At 33.0% G+C, this 19,625-nt stretch overlaps 3 protein-coding genes across 7 annotated transcripts in view; 2 read left to right on the top strand and 1 right to left on the bottom strand.

Moving 5' to 3' along the window:
• LOC103579207 (uncharacterized) overlaps positions 1-19,625 on the bottom strand; it is a 50,125-nt gene that overhangs the window by 9,048 nt on the left and 21,452 nt on the right. For 3 of the 5 annotated variants that reach the window (XM_053737195.1, XM_053737196.1, XM_053737197.1), the window contains 4 exons: positions 1,153-1,598; positions 665-925; positions 357-483; positions 36-211 (listed from right to left, as the gene is read on the bottom strand). In XM_053737195.1, the coding sequence (XP_053593170.1) occupies positions 36-211; positions 357-483; positions 665-925; positions 1,153-1,557 (969 nt within the window). In that variant the 5' untranslated portion in view covers positions 1,558-1,598. Of the gene's footprint in view, positions 1-35; positions 212-356; positions 484-664; positions 926-1,152; positions 1,599-2,314; positions 2,704-7,552; positions 7,693-19,625 lie in introns of those variants that run through there. The other 2 variants (XM_008560542.2, XM_008560541.2) reach the window with 2 other exon arrangements.
• On the top strand, positions 8,939-12,485 carry LOC103579209 (dnaJ homolog subfamily B member 13). Its single transcript, XM_014444223.2, has 7 exons — positions 8,939-9,042; positions 9,667-9,891; positions 11,263-11,410; positions 11,485-11,662; positions 11,861-12,032; positions 12,200-12,318; positions 12,439-12,485. The coding sequence occupies exons 1-7, from the start codon at positions 8,939-8,941 to the stop codon at positions 12,483-12,485; spliced, it is 993 nt and encodes a 330-aa protein (XP_014299709.2).
• LOC103579208 (folliculin-interacting protein 2) lies at positions 13,157-18,918 on the top strand. The gene is made up of 10 exons (XM_008560543.3): positions 13,157-13,616; positions 13,956-14,130; positions 14,352-14,521; positions 14,598-14,674; positions 14,745-14,849; positions 14,909-15,140; positions 15,217-15,543; positions 15,630-15,714; positions 16,121-17,953; positions 18,336-18,918. The coding sequence occupies exons 1-10, from the start codon at positions 13,519-13,521 to the stop codon at positions 18,546-18,548; spliced, it is 3,315 nt and encodes a 1,104-aa protein (XP_008558765.1). The 5' UTR covers positions 13,157-13,518; the 3' UTR covers positions 18,549-18,918.

Genomic DNA, 19,625 nt, shown 5'->3' with positions numbered 1-19,625 from the left:
TCAAATAAAAAAAAGTAAATAAATTAAGTAATTACTTGGTAATTATTTTGGCTATAACTAGGCTGCAGTCGGTGACTAGTCTCTATTCTATTAGTTATGTAATTCATCGGCATTTCATCAGGATATCCAGCAGTGTGTCGTTCTTGTTGGTTTTGAACAAAGACCACATGCCTCGGGCTGCGAACCATTTGGTTCTGAGTAGCCATAGGATCTGCAAAGGAATTAAAAAACAATAATAAAAATAAAGTTATTAAAATGGAAACCTCCTAAGATCAATAAATCAATGAGTAAACAATCAAGTAAAGTATGCAGTCTTCATATTCTAGTTTTAATAATAAATTAAAAAAATATCTCACACAATGGAAGTCCGAAATATTGTTGATTCCAGGGTCCATGATTTTGTGGATTGATATTCTGCATAGGATGACGACTTGTCATTCTAGTCAGTGGTATCCTGGGATGATGATGAGCAGCAGCAGCATTCTGTTGAATTTTGTTGAGTAAAACATAAATAAATAGTTGAGCGAGTGATGTATTATTGTTATTATAGATGAGTGAGCGAGCGAAGAGTGAGTGAGTGAGTGAGTGAAGAAGCAGAAAGAGGATTAGTAATACATAATGATGTCAATGGAATCGATATATTCGCATATTTAGTGGCACTCACTTGGTAAGGATGCCACTTCTGGGCATCGGAGAATTCCCCGATACCGCTAACGCTGCCGCCACCACCACGATAATCGTTGCTCTCGAGGCCACCGACACTCGTGCCGCTAGCCGCTTGCGTGGGCGCTCCGTGAACAGTAAAATCACCGGGGTAACTCGACGCCGCCGCGGCGGAGGCTGCGGAAAAAGCACCGGCGCACTTGGCTCGCTTTCTCAAAACCTCTTCGCTCTTATCGAACGTTCGCTGGTGGGCCTGCATGACCTGGAATCGATAATCTAATATTAAACCTCCTATAACGTTCAAACGGAATAGCACTGATAACGGGCTATATATATTTACTAGATAAAACTACTCGCTTTTTTTTTTCAACGCAACATTTTTTTTAAATTTAATATTTTCGATTTTTTAAATTTGATTGTAACGAAAAAATTTAATTTCAACTTGGAAAAAAACGTATTGATTAATTATAATGAGTAAATAAAACTGACCCGATGCGAGTGTATTGGAAGATTAGCAGGTGGCGTGTGACCGACCGGGAACCAGGGGTTGATGATCCTGCTCTCGTAACCTGAAGTTGAAGGCAATGAAGAGCTGGTAGCTGCAGGTACCGGTGACGCATAAGACGTTGGATGACTTAGAAAATTACCCGTCCCAATCTCACCACCGTCACTGGCTCTTCCTCCCGCGCTTCCACATCTACTTCCTCCTCTCCCTCCTGTCCCTGCTGGTGCTCCTCCTCTTCCTCCAGCTCCAGGAGCTCCACGTTCTCCAGCAATGTTTTCAACATTTCCATTAGTACTATTTGCACCAGTTGCCGAGGCACCGCTGTTCGTCGCCGTAACTGTACTCTGAAGAATAGATTGCCGCGACAATTCACGACACTGCTCACGCATCGCTTTTCGAATTCTTGCCTCCTTTGGATTGTACACGTAGTCTGTAAAATATTATTCAACAAATCGATCATTAACTTATATTTACACTACACTACTCTACTTGTTATTTCTTCAACAATAAACATTTAACCGACAAAATTAATAGTAATTAATATCACTGTCAACAAAATCAATAAAAAAATAATTACATATAAATTTTTTTTTTTTATTATCAATTAAAATTTTCTATGACTTTGTATCAAAAGATATTGATTTTAGAATTATTATTTATTGTTAACTCGTTCATCAATACAATAACTAAATATATTGTATTAAATAAATATATATATAGTGACAATAATGTAGATATAATTTAAAACTATTTAAACATTTGCCGGACTTCTGGATTTCATAGGATATATGATACATAAAATAATAATATAACAATTAAATTATGTCCACTCTGTAAAATAGTGATCGATAGATTAAGTAAACGTTAACAAAGTGGCAAAGTACACATAACTATACTGCGATTTAAATGCAAGTGCCCTGAAGTGTCTGTTGTCTATACCTCTGTCTGTCTGTCTTTTACTGACTTTATCTACTTACTAATAACTTACTGTTTAGTACCAGAGCTTTAACTATCGCACATATATAGGCAGCAAGTACTAGAGAAAGTAAAAAGTTTTAGGTGCAAAGACTAAGTAAAACAAACATAACTAAGGAGTTGTTATGTGAATATATAATATATGTTATTGATAATGTTGTGTAGTACTACCTGTCGGATAGGCAGCCTGGAGTCTGGCGTATCGGGCATTAGCTTCGATCGAATCGGAAATCGGAGCTGTGGCATAGGCCGTCGACGTTGTCGCGTACCCGTTCATGTTCGTGTTGTCATAACAAAAATGCTGTTGCTGATAAAAATGACTGTGTCCAGGGTGATACGGTTGCACGTAATTACAACAATCCATCTTTCTTGTATTACAACAACAAACTTTATCTTCAATTATTTATTTTAATAATAAACCTTAAACTTGCTCTTGGTATTTCTTTGTTATTGTTTTGTTTTATCTGTTGTTTATTATTATTGTTGTTCGTTAACACAGGAAGTGCGTCTACAGTTTCCAACGTCCGTATCCGTGAACACTTTTTATCAATGGAAGATACGAGGAAATTGGCCACTGTATATTATTATTATTATTATTATTATTATTTATTATTATCTTTATTTGTTTTTAATATTCTGTTTAAATAATTTTAAATTATTATCACGTTTTCTGGTGTTACAACACGCGGGTAAGACTTGTTGTTACCGGCATTTTATTAAATTAACCCGCCAAAACTAAATAATAACAGTTATTGTTGTTGTTTTTGATGTAATAATTATTGTTTTTATTGGAGTATTAATTATTTTATCATGATAATGATAATGATTATTATTATTTTTATTATTATTTGTACTAATAATGTTTTTAAAAATAGGCGGCATTATTTTCCAACGGATCATTATGACACTTAGATGTTTAGATGTGAATTGGCGCTCAACGCCTGACAGATTGACGCGAGAGCGAGTGGTGGATTCTCTTTAACTAGGCAGTAGGAGTCTTCGAGGCATCGATCTCCCTCTACTCCAATCCCTCAGAGCTGGCTGCGTGGTATTCTCGCCTGCCAACCAGCCAGCCACCAGCCAGATGCTGTAGCCGCGTTGCGCGAGGTCAACGGTGGCGGGATCAACGACGTCGCGTTGCTTCTGTTCAAGGGATTAACCCCGTCGTCACGAGAGTTCCGTGTGAACAACCCGCACACGAGGTGCTACAGCCAACCGAGACCAAGATCACCAACAGTAAGACCAAGACCAACCAGAAATAAATTATATCCAAGGATGTCGGCACACACACGCGCGAACTCACTTAAATCCAAATTCCTGCGACAGAAGCTCTGTATATTTAGTCGCAGACGTGGAATGTCATTGGCTGGAATCAATCTGTCAAAGATCTGCTTTATTTATCAATCGCTGTCTTTACTTGATACATCTTTTTCCCATTTCTTCTTCTTCCTCTCTATTATAACAACAACAATAATAATAATAACACACTACACATGTAGAACGATAACCGCTGTGGTGTTCAGTAGTCTAATTTCTTCATATCATACAGAATATTTCTATATGTAATTTACTTGTGTGTAATTTTCTTATAAATTTTTATTCATTCGCGAAATCCCGTTTTATTTATTTATTCATTTTATATACAAATCACACTGGTCGTTTATTTTGATGTAATCTTTGACCTCGTCTACAATTTAAACTCGTCGTGGTAACGTACTCGTGGTTATTGTTATTGTTGTGTTGCTCTGGTGGTGGCGATGATGGTGGTACAGTTAGTACTGTATGATGTGAGGCAATGTGCGATGTGATATAGAAGATCAATGTCGAAGCCTCAGCCAACGATAACTGAACATCGAGATCGACATTCCCATCTTCTCTCTCATGAGTGTGTGATGTAGTGTACGGTGGGATGGTGGTCAACGACACCTTCTCTCCACCGCGACCGCAAAATAATTCGAGTTTGACGTCCTGGCAAGTCGACAGTCTCTCGCTTGAACGGTCACCACTGGTGATAATGATGATGATGACGATGATGCCGCCGTCGATATAGATGATGACAACGACGATGACAACAAGCTACTGGTACTGATGTTGCTGCTGCTGTGATAACAACGCCCACTACCTTCGTCTCCGTCGTGGCGCGACAACGACCAAGACAACCAGGAGGACATTGATAGTTTTCCTGACATTTCGCTGGCTTCTCTCTCTCCACTACTCTTACACTCTGCTGCCCGCAGCCCGCCACGTTACTCTCCTCTGCTCTACCAGTTCTACCTCTACCTCGCCAATATCTAACCGTCGCGACGCATGCACGCCGCTTCTGACGATGACGCGCCAGATCCCCTCACTTACTCCCTCACTCTTTCACTCTACTCTATTCTATTCCTATATTATTACATATATATATATATATATATATATACTCTCTACTTGTCTCTCTTATTCTGTCCCGCTACTCGGACTATCTCCGGTAGTATAATACATGTGTAGTTCTATACTCGTTCAGCTTTAACATCCATTATTGTATACACACCTCTTTCTTGCTCGATCGACAGCACTGTCACGAGTAGACTAGTATACTAGCTTAGTACCGTACGGGGCATACTGCCCGGCCAGTGTCAGCAGACACTCTCTCACTTGCAATGAGGACGATGCGTTGTCGCCGTTGGTACACCGCGTGTACTCTATATCTATTTATCTATCTGTATATACATATCACAGAGTGCATATATGAGAATGCTACTGTAGTCTATATGCGCTTTTGCATCGGCGCGAGAGAGAAGTAAAGACAGATCGAATGGCAAGCTACACTAGGCGCCGTCGCGCTTTACTTCTTGTTCGATGAAACTTTCCATCTCTCTTTCTCTCCGTCTGTCTCTCACTTTTCGCATCGCACCACACGTATATTAGCCTAGCACCCAATAATATATTCACCGGCCCTTACTTCACCTATCCCCGGTCATCTATCCAGCTATCTGTATCTATATCTATATCTATATCTATATCTATATCAATATCAATATCTATATACATATATATGTTATATTGCTCTACCGATCGCTCATCGTCCCTGATATGATGTATATTTACAGCTACTAGCTATACTGGCTCTGTTGGTTCATATATAATAATCCCTAGCAGCGCTACCGGGCTGATCTTCATATTAATCCATCATTCGAGGAGACAGTTACCGTTGTGTGCAAGTCAATCATGTATAATATCTACCGTAATGCTATAATATAAGTACACAATAATTTAATTTAAAATTCTTCAGTACACTTGTTTAGATTTTTAGTAGACATTGGTAAGGTACATATGTGTGACTTGGATGAATGTATGATAGATAGTATATATAGGCTCGGTAGGTGTAAAATCCATCTGTAAAACAACACCTGGAGGTATTGTGGATATTGGTGCAGTGATGGAAAGCAACGTGTTACCACCGCGCTCGCGCTTTATCGTGCCCGCCACATCGAGCGCCTGGCCCTGTTATATATGTGTAGCTGGTAGTTGTCGGTCAGAGGAGCGAGCAGGAGAATTACTGAGTGAGAAGAGAGAAGTAGCATGACCGTAGTCGCGTCGCAATCAATACCTCTGGTCCCCGACCCCCGTCACTCACCCGACAACCTCTGCCTCTCTGCGAGAGAGAATATTTCCCCTCTTGTTGCCTCATTTTTATTTAGCTTTTTTATTTTCTTTCTATCCCGCACTTGCCAGCAAGCCGCCAATCTCCTCGAGAACGGCCCCTACTCTTGCATTTTCATTCTCATTCTCATTCTCTTCCATGCCATTTTCCTTATATCCTCTCTACTATTTTGTATACGGCCCTCGAAAAACCTTGCACGACACACTCTTCGTCACCACTTTACTTCTTTACACCCGCCTGAGTTATACTCCCAGTACTTTGGTACTGGTGTGCTGGTTCTTTTAGCCCCCATCTACGCCCTCCCGCTAACTTCTGCTTGTTCACTGGAGCCGTCCACGTACTATACATGCTCACTACCGTAGATATACTCCCTCGGCGTTCGATCTCGTCTATTCTTATACCCACCACCGCAAAATGTACTGAGAAAAGAGGAAGAAAACTAAACGACGACGGCAACAGTCTGCCGTCAACCCTTTCATCCCTTATATATAAAGATATATATAAAGAGAAAAGAGGGAAAGATATATCTTAAAATACTTTTTTACGTGGTGGTGGGCCGACAGATCAATTGCTTGTAAGCTACCCCAGAAAATTGCCTTATTTATTTATCAATTGATAAAATTTATATTGATACTCGAATTGAATTATTTTCAATTAGTGAGTTTTTATATTTTTGTGAAACTTCGTTCTTTTGGGGAAATTTATTTACGTGATGAGTATTTCAATTGAGAGTTTGATGAGTTTGGGGAAGCGACAGCGAAGAGGAATGAGGCCGTGACATTGCTTAACGGTGGAACAACGACAGGACTATTAAAAGCACGTCACGGTGGGTGTAGAGTTTGGGGACAAATAAATCGATCGGTCCCTTTAACTTGATTTACACCACCGCAGATGGGTGTGTGTTTGTCGCTGTGTATGTGTAAAGGGTAAAGGGTTTCAAAAGGTTTTCGCGCAAGAGGGGAAACAGCCTGGCGACCCTAAAGTGTCGGTTGTGTGTCGATAAACCCTCTTTTGCTCTTTTACTCTCAATCGTATAGTAGTTTTTGTCTCGCTTGTACATTAGTGTGTCTTGTATGTCTCATCACCGCCTTGATCGGTGATCCGCGAGGGATTTTCCTCTAATGACAATGGAGACAGTGCTATCCACAACACTGATATGAGGGGCTCAGTTCCACGCAGATTCATGTTTTTTCACGCGTGATTATCCCAGAATAAATTTAAACTTAACTTTTATTTTTATTTTTTATCGTTTTACTTTTGCTGACTGTCTGCATGTATATCCATCGGTTGGAAAGAGTCCAAACGCTTTTTACGATAAACCGCTATCGCGGTATGCTACGACGGTACTTGGTATAGATCATGAATAAGATTTAAAGATATAGTTTGATGTTATTGTAGTTTTCATTGAGCTTTTGAAAGAGCAACCGCGTTTTATTCCTCTTCATGTCCCTATCGATTTTTTCGTCGCGCGCACGTTTCAAAATACATATACATATATAGATATATATTGCTGGTACAGATAACGCATGACTCGGAATCTAGGCACGGCTCAGGCTTGTCGAACGACCCAATTGTCCTCTGATACACCTCCATTGGCTATTCTGCTCTTTAGTCTTTATCTGTACTTTAAGCACAGAAGTTCTTCAATAACCGTAAAAAGCTTTTTTTTTCACGAAATATTTAACGTAATTTAACTCCATTTTACTATCACTCTTACCCATAAAGAATATTTTAAAATTAAGTATTAATAAGAAAACTCTTACCAGGATATTTTCTTTTATGCTCGGCGTCAACTTGACGTGCTAGAGAAAAATATTTTTCCTTAGCATCTTTTTCCATATTTTTCCACAGCACCCCCAACCTGAATATAAAGGATCAAGGATAATAGAGGATGGCTAAGGATAGTGGTAGGTTTTTAAATTACTTTAGAGTAAAGGAATAAAAAGTAAAGAAGGATTAATTAAGGGAACTAGCCTGACGCTGATATCCTTATTGGATTCCCGTGGATTTTCATTAGCAAGTTTTCTTCGCCATTCATTGGCAAATAGCATAAATGCATTTGCAGGACGAGGTATTTTAGCTTTACCCGGTGCATTGCTGTTGGTGTACTTCCCGCCAAGTTGAGAAGCGCCTGCGTCGGCAGATAGTTGATTTTGTCCTATGTGAACTTGGAAAATATTACCGGATGATTCACGTTTGCGTGATGAGGACGCCTGCTGTTTCTCAACATTATTAGTTTTACGCTTCTTTGAGTCGCATTCAATTGTTGCGCGGTTGCTAACGTTGTCTGACGATGTTAAAACTATCAGCTGTTTGTGTGAAGACGTAGATGAAGTCGACGATGAGGCTATAGATAGGGATGAGGACGATGGCGAGTCTACCTCACGCTGGTTTTCTGATAATAACTCGTCAGTTTCTGATTCTACGTCTTCTTGTTTTATTATTGATCTATTTTTGTCTTTTTATAAAAAAAAACTATCAATTATTATCTATTTATAGAAATATTAAGCGGTTAATTTCAAATAAAATACTCACTTTTTCCTGAGAATACGACAAATTGATAATTACTCATTATTGTAGTTGTCAATTTCAGTTTAATTACTTTTTAATGGACTGAGACAATGAGTCCAATATATCTTATAATAATAATAACAATTGATTAAATATTTAATTATAGATAATAATAGAAAAATATATTAATTTATGTTATTACTAACATATGTATATGTGTATATATTTAAATGACGATAAATGTAACTGTGGATCCAAATAATAATCCGCGGTTGTTATAAAATATTGAACAATCTCGCGAGGAAATCAATGGATCGCTCTCGGTTGTCAAGCGTTCTGTGTTTAACGTCGAATGTCTCTTTTGTTTTTCTCTGTACTATCGAAAAAAAAAGCTTTCTGTAATATTTCCATCTCACTCAGTCTATCTCACTCTTGTGTGCTACACTTCCGATTGTTCTCGACAAAGGACTGCCGATTGTCGGTAGTTATGATGCTGCTGTGTTCAATTCTATTTTTGTCTTTTTACGGCAGCTTTTTCTTTTTTTTTTTGTATATCAAACTTTTATGTTTTTACGTTTTATGGCTGTGTAATAAAATAATAATAAAAATGTGTATGGAAAATATTTTTTGACGACACAATGCACAGGAGCAACGCCGCGAATATTAAACCGACATTCGAAACGGATTATTATGGGGTATTAGAGTTGAATAGAGATTGCGATGACTTGGAAATAAAAAAAGCGTAAATAACATTGTGTTTTATTATGAATGACAATTGAATTTTAATTTTGTTTTGTATTTTTTTATGTTCAATAATTGGTACAACACATGTCCAATTAAATTTTTATGTTTCTCAAACAGTGTCCCGCACTTTTTTAAAATATTAAATGACTTTCAATTTTAATGACCGTATTAAAATTTTGATAATTAATTTAAAAAAGGGCAACACAGTTACAATTTCGCTGATGTACAGTTTAAAAAAAAATTACTCACAATTATCAGCAATTAGGAGTTAAACAGAAGTTGGTAAATAAATGTTACCCTAAAAAATTTGACACGAAGATTTTACTGAAATTAATTTACCAAATTTTGTTTAGCTCCTAATTGATGTCAACTGTAAATAGTTTTTATTTAAATCTATATCTGAGCAAAATTTTAACTGTGTAGCCTTTTTTTAAATTAATTATCAAAATTTTAATACGATCATTAAAATTTATTGTCATTTAATATTTTTAAATTGTGGGAGAAGTGACTGAGGATGCCTTTAAATTAAAAAAATATTTGTCACTAAAATATTTTTTTTTAATCTTTTGAAGAAAGGAGTAATTAAAAGAAAAATATTTAAAAACAAAACATTTTCTTTTAGTTTCCGTCGTCTGGCAATACGTCATCAGAATCCCTCGAGACAGAGGAATGAGAATATTAAAGAAGTTTTAGCTCTGATAGCCGAAGCGTACGAAGTCCTTTCGGATCCTCTCAAGCGAGCTATCTATGACCAGTACGGTGAGACGGGTTTGAAAAGAGGAATCTCAGGACCAAATGGCCACATACCACCCTACATATTCCACGGGGAACCACAACGTACTTTTAGGTATCAAGCTTTAACTTAGCTTTGCTTTTATGACTAAACTCCGCTCTCGTTCTATTTTCTTTATTGTAACTCTATAAAAGCTGTTACGCCTTGTGAGATTTTTTTATGGGTTGTAACGACATCTTAACGTCTTTCGTGGCTATTATACTCACATATATATTTTTTTCTTATGTATAAGTAACTACACTGATAGAAGGATTTGTTTAGGAGTAATAAATTGATTTATTAAATTTTTCTCAACTGACTTTTTTGGATTTAACAAATATTTAGTAATTATTAACAATATTTATTATAATGAAATAAGTAACTTCTTTATTATTAAGAAATATTTTTAATGCTAACAAAGCCTTATTAACATAAAAGAAATATTTGTTAGCACCAAACAAGGCTTGTTAATATTTAATAAATATTTCTTAGACGAATTTGTCGGTAGAGGGCTACACACGAGCCTGTAGTGGTGTACAAGTATTAAAAAAGCTATATGTGTGTGTCGTTGCGACGTCATATTGTTTACTCCGTTCTAGCTTGCATTGATGGTTAAACGTAACCTACAACTGAAGCTCTCATATACTTAAATAATATTTATATCAGAAGTATTTTGTAAATTGTCATCCATACTATAACTATGAAAATATGGAAGCCTTGTTAATTTTATTCAGTTCAATTTTAATCAAATATAAAACCATTAAAAACACATGTACTATCAAACGGATTTTATGTTATTTCTCAGCGTAGTTTAATATAAGAAATTTTAATTTGTTTATTCTAGTTATAGTGTTAATTACTATGAAATTGTATTTTGAAATTAAAAGAACAGAAAATTTTATACGATGGTTGTTTTAGTTATTTTTGTTTATAAATACAAATATTAATGAATGTGTGTAGCTGCATGCAAAAACATATATAGATATATATTCTTGAACTGTGTGATTTTATGAATTAAATTTTAATAAATAAGTTAATAGATAATTTCTTAAATATAAAAAAAAAATTTGTTCAAATAATAAAAAATATATTAAATATAAAATATTCATTTATTAATTATTAAAAAGTGATTCATTGAATGTTAAAAAGTGATTTATTAAATACTAATAAATCATTTTTTAAATGGAAAGAAATCGTTTATTAAATATTAACAAATCGTTTATTAGATGCTAAGAAATATTTATTAAATACAAAAAAATGATGTTTAAGAAATGATTTGTTAAATATTAATAAATATTTCTTAAATAAAGCTCCGTTAAGAAATGATTTGTTAAATATTAACAAATCTTTTTTAATACTAAGAAATCCTTCTATCAGTGTACTTAATACATTAAACCATCATGTAACACTCAATGTGACGTGATAATTGAATTGCAAATATTTTAGAAATTTTTTTGGAACTCTTAATCCTTACGGTGATTTGGTGAATATTCTCAATGACCCTCAGACAATGGAAATTATTTACAAAATGCACACAGCGAATAAAGTCAAAGATGAACCTATTAAAAAATCTCTGCTGTTGACATTACGAGAAGTAATTACTTATTTTATATTTTTGAAAATTTTTTTTTTAAAAATGTTATTCATATGTTTGTATGTATTTTTGAGATATTTTTTGGCGGTGTAAAAGAAGTTAAAATAAAAAAAAAGGTATTTGTAGACTCAGAAAAAATGAATACAGTTTTTAAAGAAAAAATTATTTCAATACCTATAAAACCGGGTCTTCCGACAGGAACGGAAATTGTTTTTTATGAAGAGGGTGATGAAAGATTTGATAGATTACCTGGTAATTAAATTATATTTTATTTATAATATTCAACAAAAACTATTAAAATTAAATTTTTTTAAAATCATTTTTGACATTAGAAGTGTGAGTACAAGTTATTGTAGCTAAACTTAAAAAATTTTTTTATCTCTATTACTTGTGGTCTTTATATTTGAGATTACGTGAGTAATGTGTGTACTATTATATTATTTATTACAGCGGACATAATATTTGTCACTGAAGATAGCCCTCACGAAATATTCCAAAGAGAAGGTGATAATTTGTTAATGACGACTGAAATTTTTTTAAAGGATGCACTTATTGGTACTGTTGTTACTGTAAATACTATAGACGACAGAACTATTCGTGTGCCGATAACATCAATAATAACGTATGAAAAATGAGTTATTTATTTTAGACAAATAAAATTTTTTTATTTGCTTTTTTTTTTTTTTAAGTGCATTGATATAAAATACAGCGAATCTTTGATCTATTTGAATCGCTTCAATAATTTACGAGGGTCATAAAGTGCCGGAAAATTTTTTCTCTTTTTTACAGGCCAGACTATCGGAAATGCATACCCAACGAAGGACTGCCCCTCGTAAAAAGTATAAAAGAACGCGGTGACCTTGTAATAAATTTTAAAATTGAATTCCCAGTTTATTTACCGATCGCAAGTAAACAATATATTGAAAAAGCTTTCGAAAAAACTAATCAAGAAAATAATAACAGCATTAATGATGATAATAATAATAATGATAAATATTCTGACAAATTTTTTTCATCTAATCGGTCAGTGGGAAGTATCGATGAAAATATTTCAATTCGTAAAAATACAAGTTAAATTTTTTTTATTATTTTAATTAATTGTGTAAATTAATAAAAAGTATAAAAATTTTTTTTTAGATTTTTAAATTGAATTAATTCAAGAGTTTAAAATAATGTTGGGTATAGATACCATTTGTGGCCACTGCTCCATTTTTGGGCCTTTAATACTAGATTTTAGTTAATGAATAATTTGAAATTTTTTAAGTGTCCAAAACTGGCCAAAAGCGGTACCTCTATCTTAATACTTTTTTTTAATATACTAACACTTTTATTAACTATTAAATTAAAATTTTTATCCGAATAATTTTTACTATCCATTAAATTTCAATTTAAAAAAAAAAATTTAATATAAAAATTAAAAATTTAGTTTCAGATAAAAATATTGTCATTATCCATTAATTTTATTTTTTATTTCTTATCAAATGATTATTTTTAGTGAAAAAAATTTTCCCTTAAATTTTTACAACCGTTTTATTTAATAACATTAAAATTTTATTTATTAAAAAAATCAATTTGTACTAACACTCGGTACAAATAAAACCTACTGTACTAACAGAAGCCTCAGGAGTAATCACTATTGCCTTATACTTTTTACAGTTACTTTTATTTATACTCCATTCTCAATCATAATAACTATTAGCGTATTATTTATACATACACATAAAATATATATCTGTATTTCTATACAGATATATGTATATATAAAATAAAATAAAGTGACCCAGATCGTTTACTCAAGAGATATTAAATCACGTGAATAGTACTTTGATTTTTACCTGATGACGTCAGCATCAGAAGATAAATAATTATCTAGTGGTTTTAAATTTACAGCAGTAAAACGAAAGTGTGGTGGAAATATTATCTGAAAGTAATTTAATTATCTCGTGAGAATCATATGACTGTGATGCACGTGACTTTATTTACAGTTGACTTTATAAATTGTGAATATGTATGGGACAGTTTCCTGCTGCGGTGATAGACCGTAAATTTATATTTGATAACGAGATGCGGAATTTTAATTAATATATTATATTTATCCTTAACTTATAATGACTTTATTCGATAAATTATTCGCGAGTAAAAAAAATAACTGCAATAATTTCGATGATTTATTACCGCTGAAGATTGAATTTGGTACTCGTGATTGGTAAGAATTACAAATATATACTATAAATATTATTATATACATCAATCTATATATCTATTTTTTAAATATCAAGTTTTGTCATCAGTCTGCTTAATTTATCTTGTTATTTATGCATTGCTTTATACAGTTTTTCATTGTTATATTTAGCTCGACGATACTCTTCATACTACTATAGTCATTTATTTTTATTACTTCTCAAGTTATCTTTAAATCTCATTCATATGTTTCGTATTCATTGATTTATGACACTGTCTTATCTCAACACATTGACGTATATTTGAAATAAAAAAAAAAAAATTATTAATTATTGATATTGATATATTTTATTATTTACTTCAGCAAAAATAAATTAAAATTTGGAGCCGATCAAGTGAGAATTTTATTATTCCGTGAGTGCGAGTGGCGAGGAAGAAAATTATTATTCGATTCAGTGTCAGTTAAAAATGATGGAAATAACGTCAAGTGTCATGATGACAGTTCATGTCCGCGAAACGGAAATGGATTACCTCAGGAGGTAAAGTGATTGCTAATAAAAATTTATTTTTATTATTATTATTTAAATAATCAGTTAAGTTAAGAGACCCAGTACCTGGTCACTCATGTATTTTTATATCTATATTTACTTAATATATCTATACAAATATATGAAGTGATCGGGTACTAGTTCTCTGATGAAGCACTAGATCTTTTGCTACAGTTATTAATTTGATTAATTGAATTTATTTCTTAATTTAGAGTGAAAAGGATCCTTGTGATAACGTGAGTCTTTTAAGTGAAATGGTATTTGGCACAGTGGCTATGACATACAGAGGTCCATTGTTCAAAGTACATACTTTTGACACTTCAAAATGTATTATGTGTTGCAAAGTTTTTCCTGCTTCTGATCATAATCCCCATAAACAAAGGTAAATTGTTTATTTATTTATTTGTTAAACTCAATAATTATTTTAAATAAATCAGTAATTTATTTTTATAATCCAGTGGGACTCTGTCAGATGAAGCTCTCGGTACGTCAAATCATGACTCGAATTCCAGTAACGGAAGTACTCGCAATACTCGTAAGTATTTATATTTATTTAATTATTTTTTAAGATAATTATTTATTGATTATTTATTTAAATTGTTTAGTTTCATTCCCGAGTTCAGGTAATTTTTCAACGGGTAGTTTGAGAAAAAGTTCAACATGTTCAAGTACTTGTAGCGGATGGGATATAGATGTACCTCTATTGGGAAGTAAGTTATAATTTATAAATAAAATATATGAGTTATTTAATTGTTTTTATTTAAAACAGGTTCTCAGTCAATAGATAGCAATTCCTCGTCAGGTTTTAGTAGTTTATCAAGTCTACGTAGACGATGGCTACGAGCCATGTCGACGTCCCTAAGCATCACTGAGTCAGATGAAATATTCGGATTTCAACCGTGCGGTGATACATCCGGTGACATTTATGATTTTAATACACGGAGACATAAAACAAGACTAGGGTTGGCTATTTTAATTAAATTAACACTTGGCCAAGAACGGTATATATTTATAAATATCAAATAATATCATTTTTGCGCACTAGTTTTATTTATTAATTTTTTTGTTGGGAGGCAGATTGATGGAAGTAAGACTGCTCGAGCATGCGGCGCAGCTTGAGGCCATGTTAAACCGATTGTGTTACGCCTGCATCAAACCGACGAGAAGAAAAATGAATGTAGAACGTAAAGGACTGACTGTGAGACTTCACCAGACCGCATTACGGTGCACACTCTGGTTACTGCGGTTACTTATGACCACAGACAACATTGGAATACCATCTATATGGCATCATGTTTTGCTAAACTCGTCTGTTTGTAGAGAAATACGAGTTAATATGTTGTGTCGTAGTTTCCATCAAATGTCTCTGTTATTAAATAAAATTGACACTAAATCTACAAACTTGTAAGTTTTTTTTTATTGCTTTAGAATTGTTATTTGTCATAAATATTAAATAAAAAAGAAAAGTAAAATTATTTTATTGCTTTTAGCTTTCTCAGTACACTTGTAACAGCTGTTTTAACTTATCACCTTGGTTGGGTCAATACTATAATGTCATCACATGATAAAACATTGGTAATGACTTTTAAAAAATTTTATATTTATTACCATAAAAAAAATGGTAACAAACCTTTTTTTTTCTCATTCATTTAATCTATAATTTATACAAATGATTTGTGTGAAAAAAAAATCAGGCAATTTGTGCCACTTTTTTATAAAAAATTTTTAAATCTTCAGTCAACTCAATTTTTTTTTAATGATTTAATTTTTAGTAGAAATTTTTTTTTGTGATTTTTAATTTTTACTTTTTTTTTTTTCAATAGACCATTTTGCCTCACGTTAAATTTTTTTTTTATGACAGTCATATTAATATGAGATAATTATTTGAAGAATATTGTTAATTATTAAAATAAATTCAAACTATTTAATTAAGTTTTATTGTTATGAGTAAATTAATAAATGTTTTATTGGTTTATTTCAGATAGAAAATATTAAATTGAAATATCCGTACAATCCACTGTGGGCACAATTAGGTGATTTGTATGGAACACTAGGCAATCCAGTTAAATTCGTCAATACAGTAATCGTTGGTGCCCCCGAAAAAGAAGCATTAATAAATGCAATACTGACATTTCTGTCGTACTTCATACGCAGCGCAATAGTCGAAAAGCGTTATGAAGTGCGTTTTTCACCTGAAGAAGAAGTACAAGACGCTATTAAAATATTGCAACGAAAATCTGCAACCAAAAGTAGTAAAAAAAATAATTTATCTCAACTACTGAGTTCTAATGGCACTAAAAGTAGTTCACTTGCCAATGAAGTAAAAGCTAACACTAGTAAAAGTATTAATAAAACATGTGTTGATTTAAACATTCCAAAACTACGTAAAACCGTTAGTTTGCACAAAAATCTTAATTCAAATCTGTCAAATTATTTAAAGACCGATCCAACTAAACTACCATTGAAGCTCGAGTCATTTCAGGACGATTTAGCGACTGATTATTCTACAATGTGTTCAAATGATTTTGACAAAGAAGAAATTTCAAACCCGATCAAAATAATTGTCAGTGAAATTTCGTCGCAAACTAATGCACTGGATGCAGATAAAAATTTATCCAGTGGATTATTGCTGGGATCTGATGACTTTGAACAAAAAAATGATTGGAGAGATCCCGAATCAACGTCATTGTCACATAAATTTTCATTTTTACACAATAGTATTCAAGAAAGTTGTGCAGCATCTAATGCGACAACTGAAGTCTATTATTCGCAAGTCGAATATACACAGCAACAAGATGACAATAAACAGAACCAAGTATTTTTTACACTTGGCGGTGAAGATAAGACAACTAGTGACAATATTTCTTGTACAGATAGTTTTAATAATAATAGTAATGATAATAATAATAATAATATTAACATTAATAATAATTGTCAATGTTCACTTGCATTTAATCGCGTACCAAGTACCTCAGCTCAGTTACCAGAGGGCGTTTTGCGTAAAATTTTGCAAAGAAATTTTCCAGAATCATCAAAAAGTATTCAGCAACGGCAACAGGGTACATCATTTGGGTACAAAGATCGTACTAATTTACTGGGCTCTTGTCCAAAGTGCAATGGCAGCGGAAGTGGTAATTATGAGAGCAGTAAACTTCTGTTAGAAACGCCTACGAATGCTACTGAAGTTTTGAGAACTTGTGGTAACTCTGTTAGTACACGTGCTGGTAGCAGCAGCAGTAATAGTCGAAATAGTAGAGAAGCTTCTACTGTAACTGCAAGTGCGGCCTGTCCTAAACGAATTGATACGCTTGATGAATTATTAGAAGCTAATAATGTTATTGAACTACCAATGCCGAAATCTAAAATAGTAAATGCAAATAAATCAAACGATAGCTATAATTTTGAGCAAGTTACGGGTTTTACGGATACACTTCTACGTAGAACGGTCACTAAAGTTATGGATAATTGTAAATTTGATTCGGGTTACACGTCGGGTCTAGTCATACAGGGATTAGTCAGAAAAAAAGACGAGTGTAAAGAGCGTGAAGCTAATGGTGAAAGAGATAGAAAAATCTATTGTTTGGTTGATGAGTTGAGAGAAGAAATAAGTATTAATTCACAATTTTCAATGGTTGATCATGCGATATCGGAGTCATTGTGTATACTTGCTGATGTTGATAATTGGCAAGTTGGAATAGTATCGAATAATTCGACGATCAAGAGTCCTTTGCTGCCAGTTGGTATGTCTGCTTTGGTATCTAATATGCTTGAGGCATTTGGTTATTTATGGAGTAAATATCAATCGCCTGGTCATGTAAGTATTTACATATATGTTTAATTTATTCATTTATTTAATTGACTGATGCTATTCTGTAAAAAATTTGCGGAGTAAATGCGGAGCGGATGACTGTTTATTTATTTAATCTCTTCAAAGTGACATTTACTCCAAGGGGAGTTTATTTGAATGAAAAAACTTCAAATCAGAGTGAATGCGGATTAAAATAAAATCTAGACCACTCCGAAATCACTCCGCTGAAAAGACAGACTCCCGTATGCGGAGTGATTTTTTTTTAAACTCTGAAACTCCGAGTGACCAAGTGAATTCGAATTTTAATAAAATCCGTAATCACTCCGAATCCACTCCCGATTTTCTACAGTGTAATGATAATAATAATAATTATTATTTTTTGTTTCAGTGTCTGAATATTTTGGAAAATAAAATGCGTGAAATCTGGTTAAGAAGTGAAGCATTGGCTAAAGTATTAATGACTGGAGATGTATGCGATATGAACGTGTCAAATTTAACAAATACTCTGGACCTTGATGCTGCCGATATACCACTTTTACTTGCTGTTGCTACAACTCATTCACCACAAATTGCGCAACGATTCGGACTTACGCTTACTTAATATTTTAATACTGTTATAGTTATAAATATAAATAAAATTAATAATACTACTATTTTATTTATATGATTAAGATGAATGAATGGTTTTAAAAATATCGCTGTGAATAAAATATTTTTAGTTATGGAAATTAATTTTAAATTAATGCTCTCATATATGTCTAGTTAAAAATGCTAATGATGTGATTATTTAAATTATTATTGATACTGAGTGATAGTTTTATATGAACGTGACGTTATTGTAATGATAAATTTTTATTGTTAAAAAAAATTTTTTAAATTAAATGGTTGCCGTCAGAGTTAATAAAAATTTTTTAAATAATATTTATATACAGGGACTTACGAAGAGGATAAATTTTATTATATGTAAATGTGCGCTGGTAGCTTTTTAAAATCACAAATTAATGATGTTCATTAAAAAATATGTATAATTATTCTATAATAAATTTTTTTTTATAAGAGATTTTTTTTCTCTACTAATTTTATGATCCTGAAGTTATAAGACATTTAACAATTATCGAATTTTTTTAATTTCCCGCTGAAAAAATTGGAAATTTTCAAAAATTCGGGAAGTTACTTGTTTCAGTCCGATTTTGGAAATCGAATTTCTGAGAGATCTTGACGTTTTGAGGTTCTAGGGAGTTATTATGACTAATTTCAAGATGATGTCCGAGTGTATGTCGACAAATCCTAGACAAATCCTAGACAAATACTAGACGAAGCCTAGAGGAATACTAGAGAAATACTAGACAAATCCTAGACAAATCCTAGAGAAATCCTAGAGAAATCCTAGACAGATCCTAGACAAATCCTAAAGAAATCCTAGACAAATCCTAGAGAAATACTAGACAAATCCTAGACAAATCCTAGAGAAATCCTAGACAAATCCTAGAAAAATACTAGACAAATCCTAAAGAAATCCTAGACAAATCCTAGACAAATCCTAGAGAAATCCTAGACAGATCGTAGACAAATCCTAGAGAAATCCTAGACAAATCCTAGAGAAATACTAGACAAATCCTAAAGGAATACTAGAGAAATCCTAGAGAAATACTAGACAGATCCTAGACAAATCCTAGAG

Source organism: Microplitis demolitor, chromosome 3 (assembly GCF_026212275.2).
Source record: "Microplitis demolitor isolate Queensland-Clemson2020A chromosome 3, iyMicDemo2.1a, whole genome shotgun sequence".
Lineage (NCBI taxonomy): Eukaryota > Metazoa > Arthropoda > Insecta > Hymenoptera > Braconidae > Microplitis > Microplitis demolitor.
This window is presented reverse-complemented; position numbering and strand designations above follow the sequence as displayed.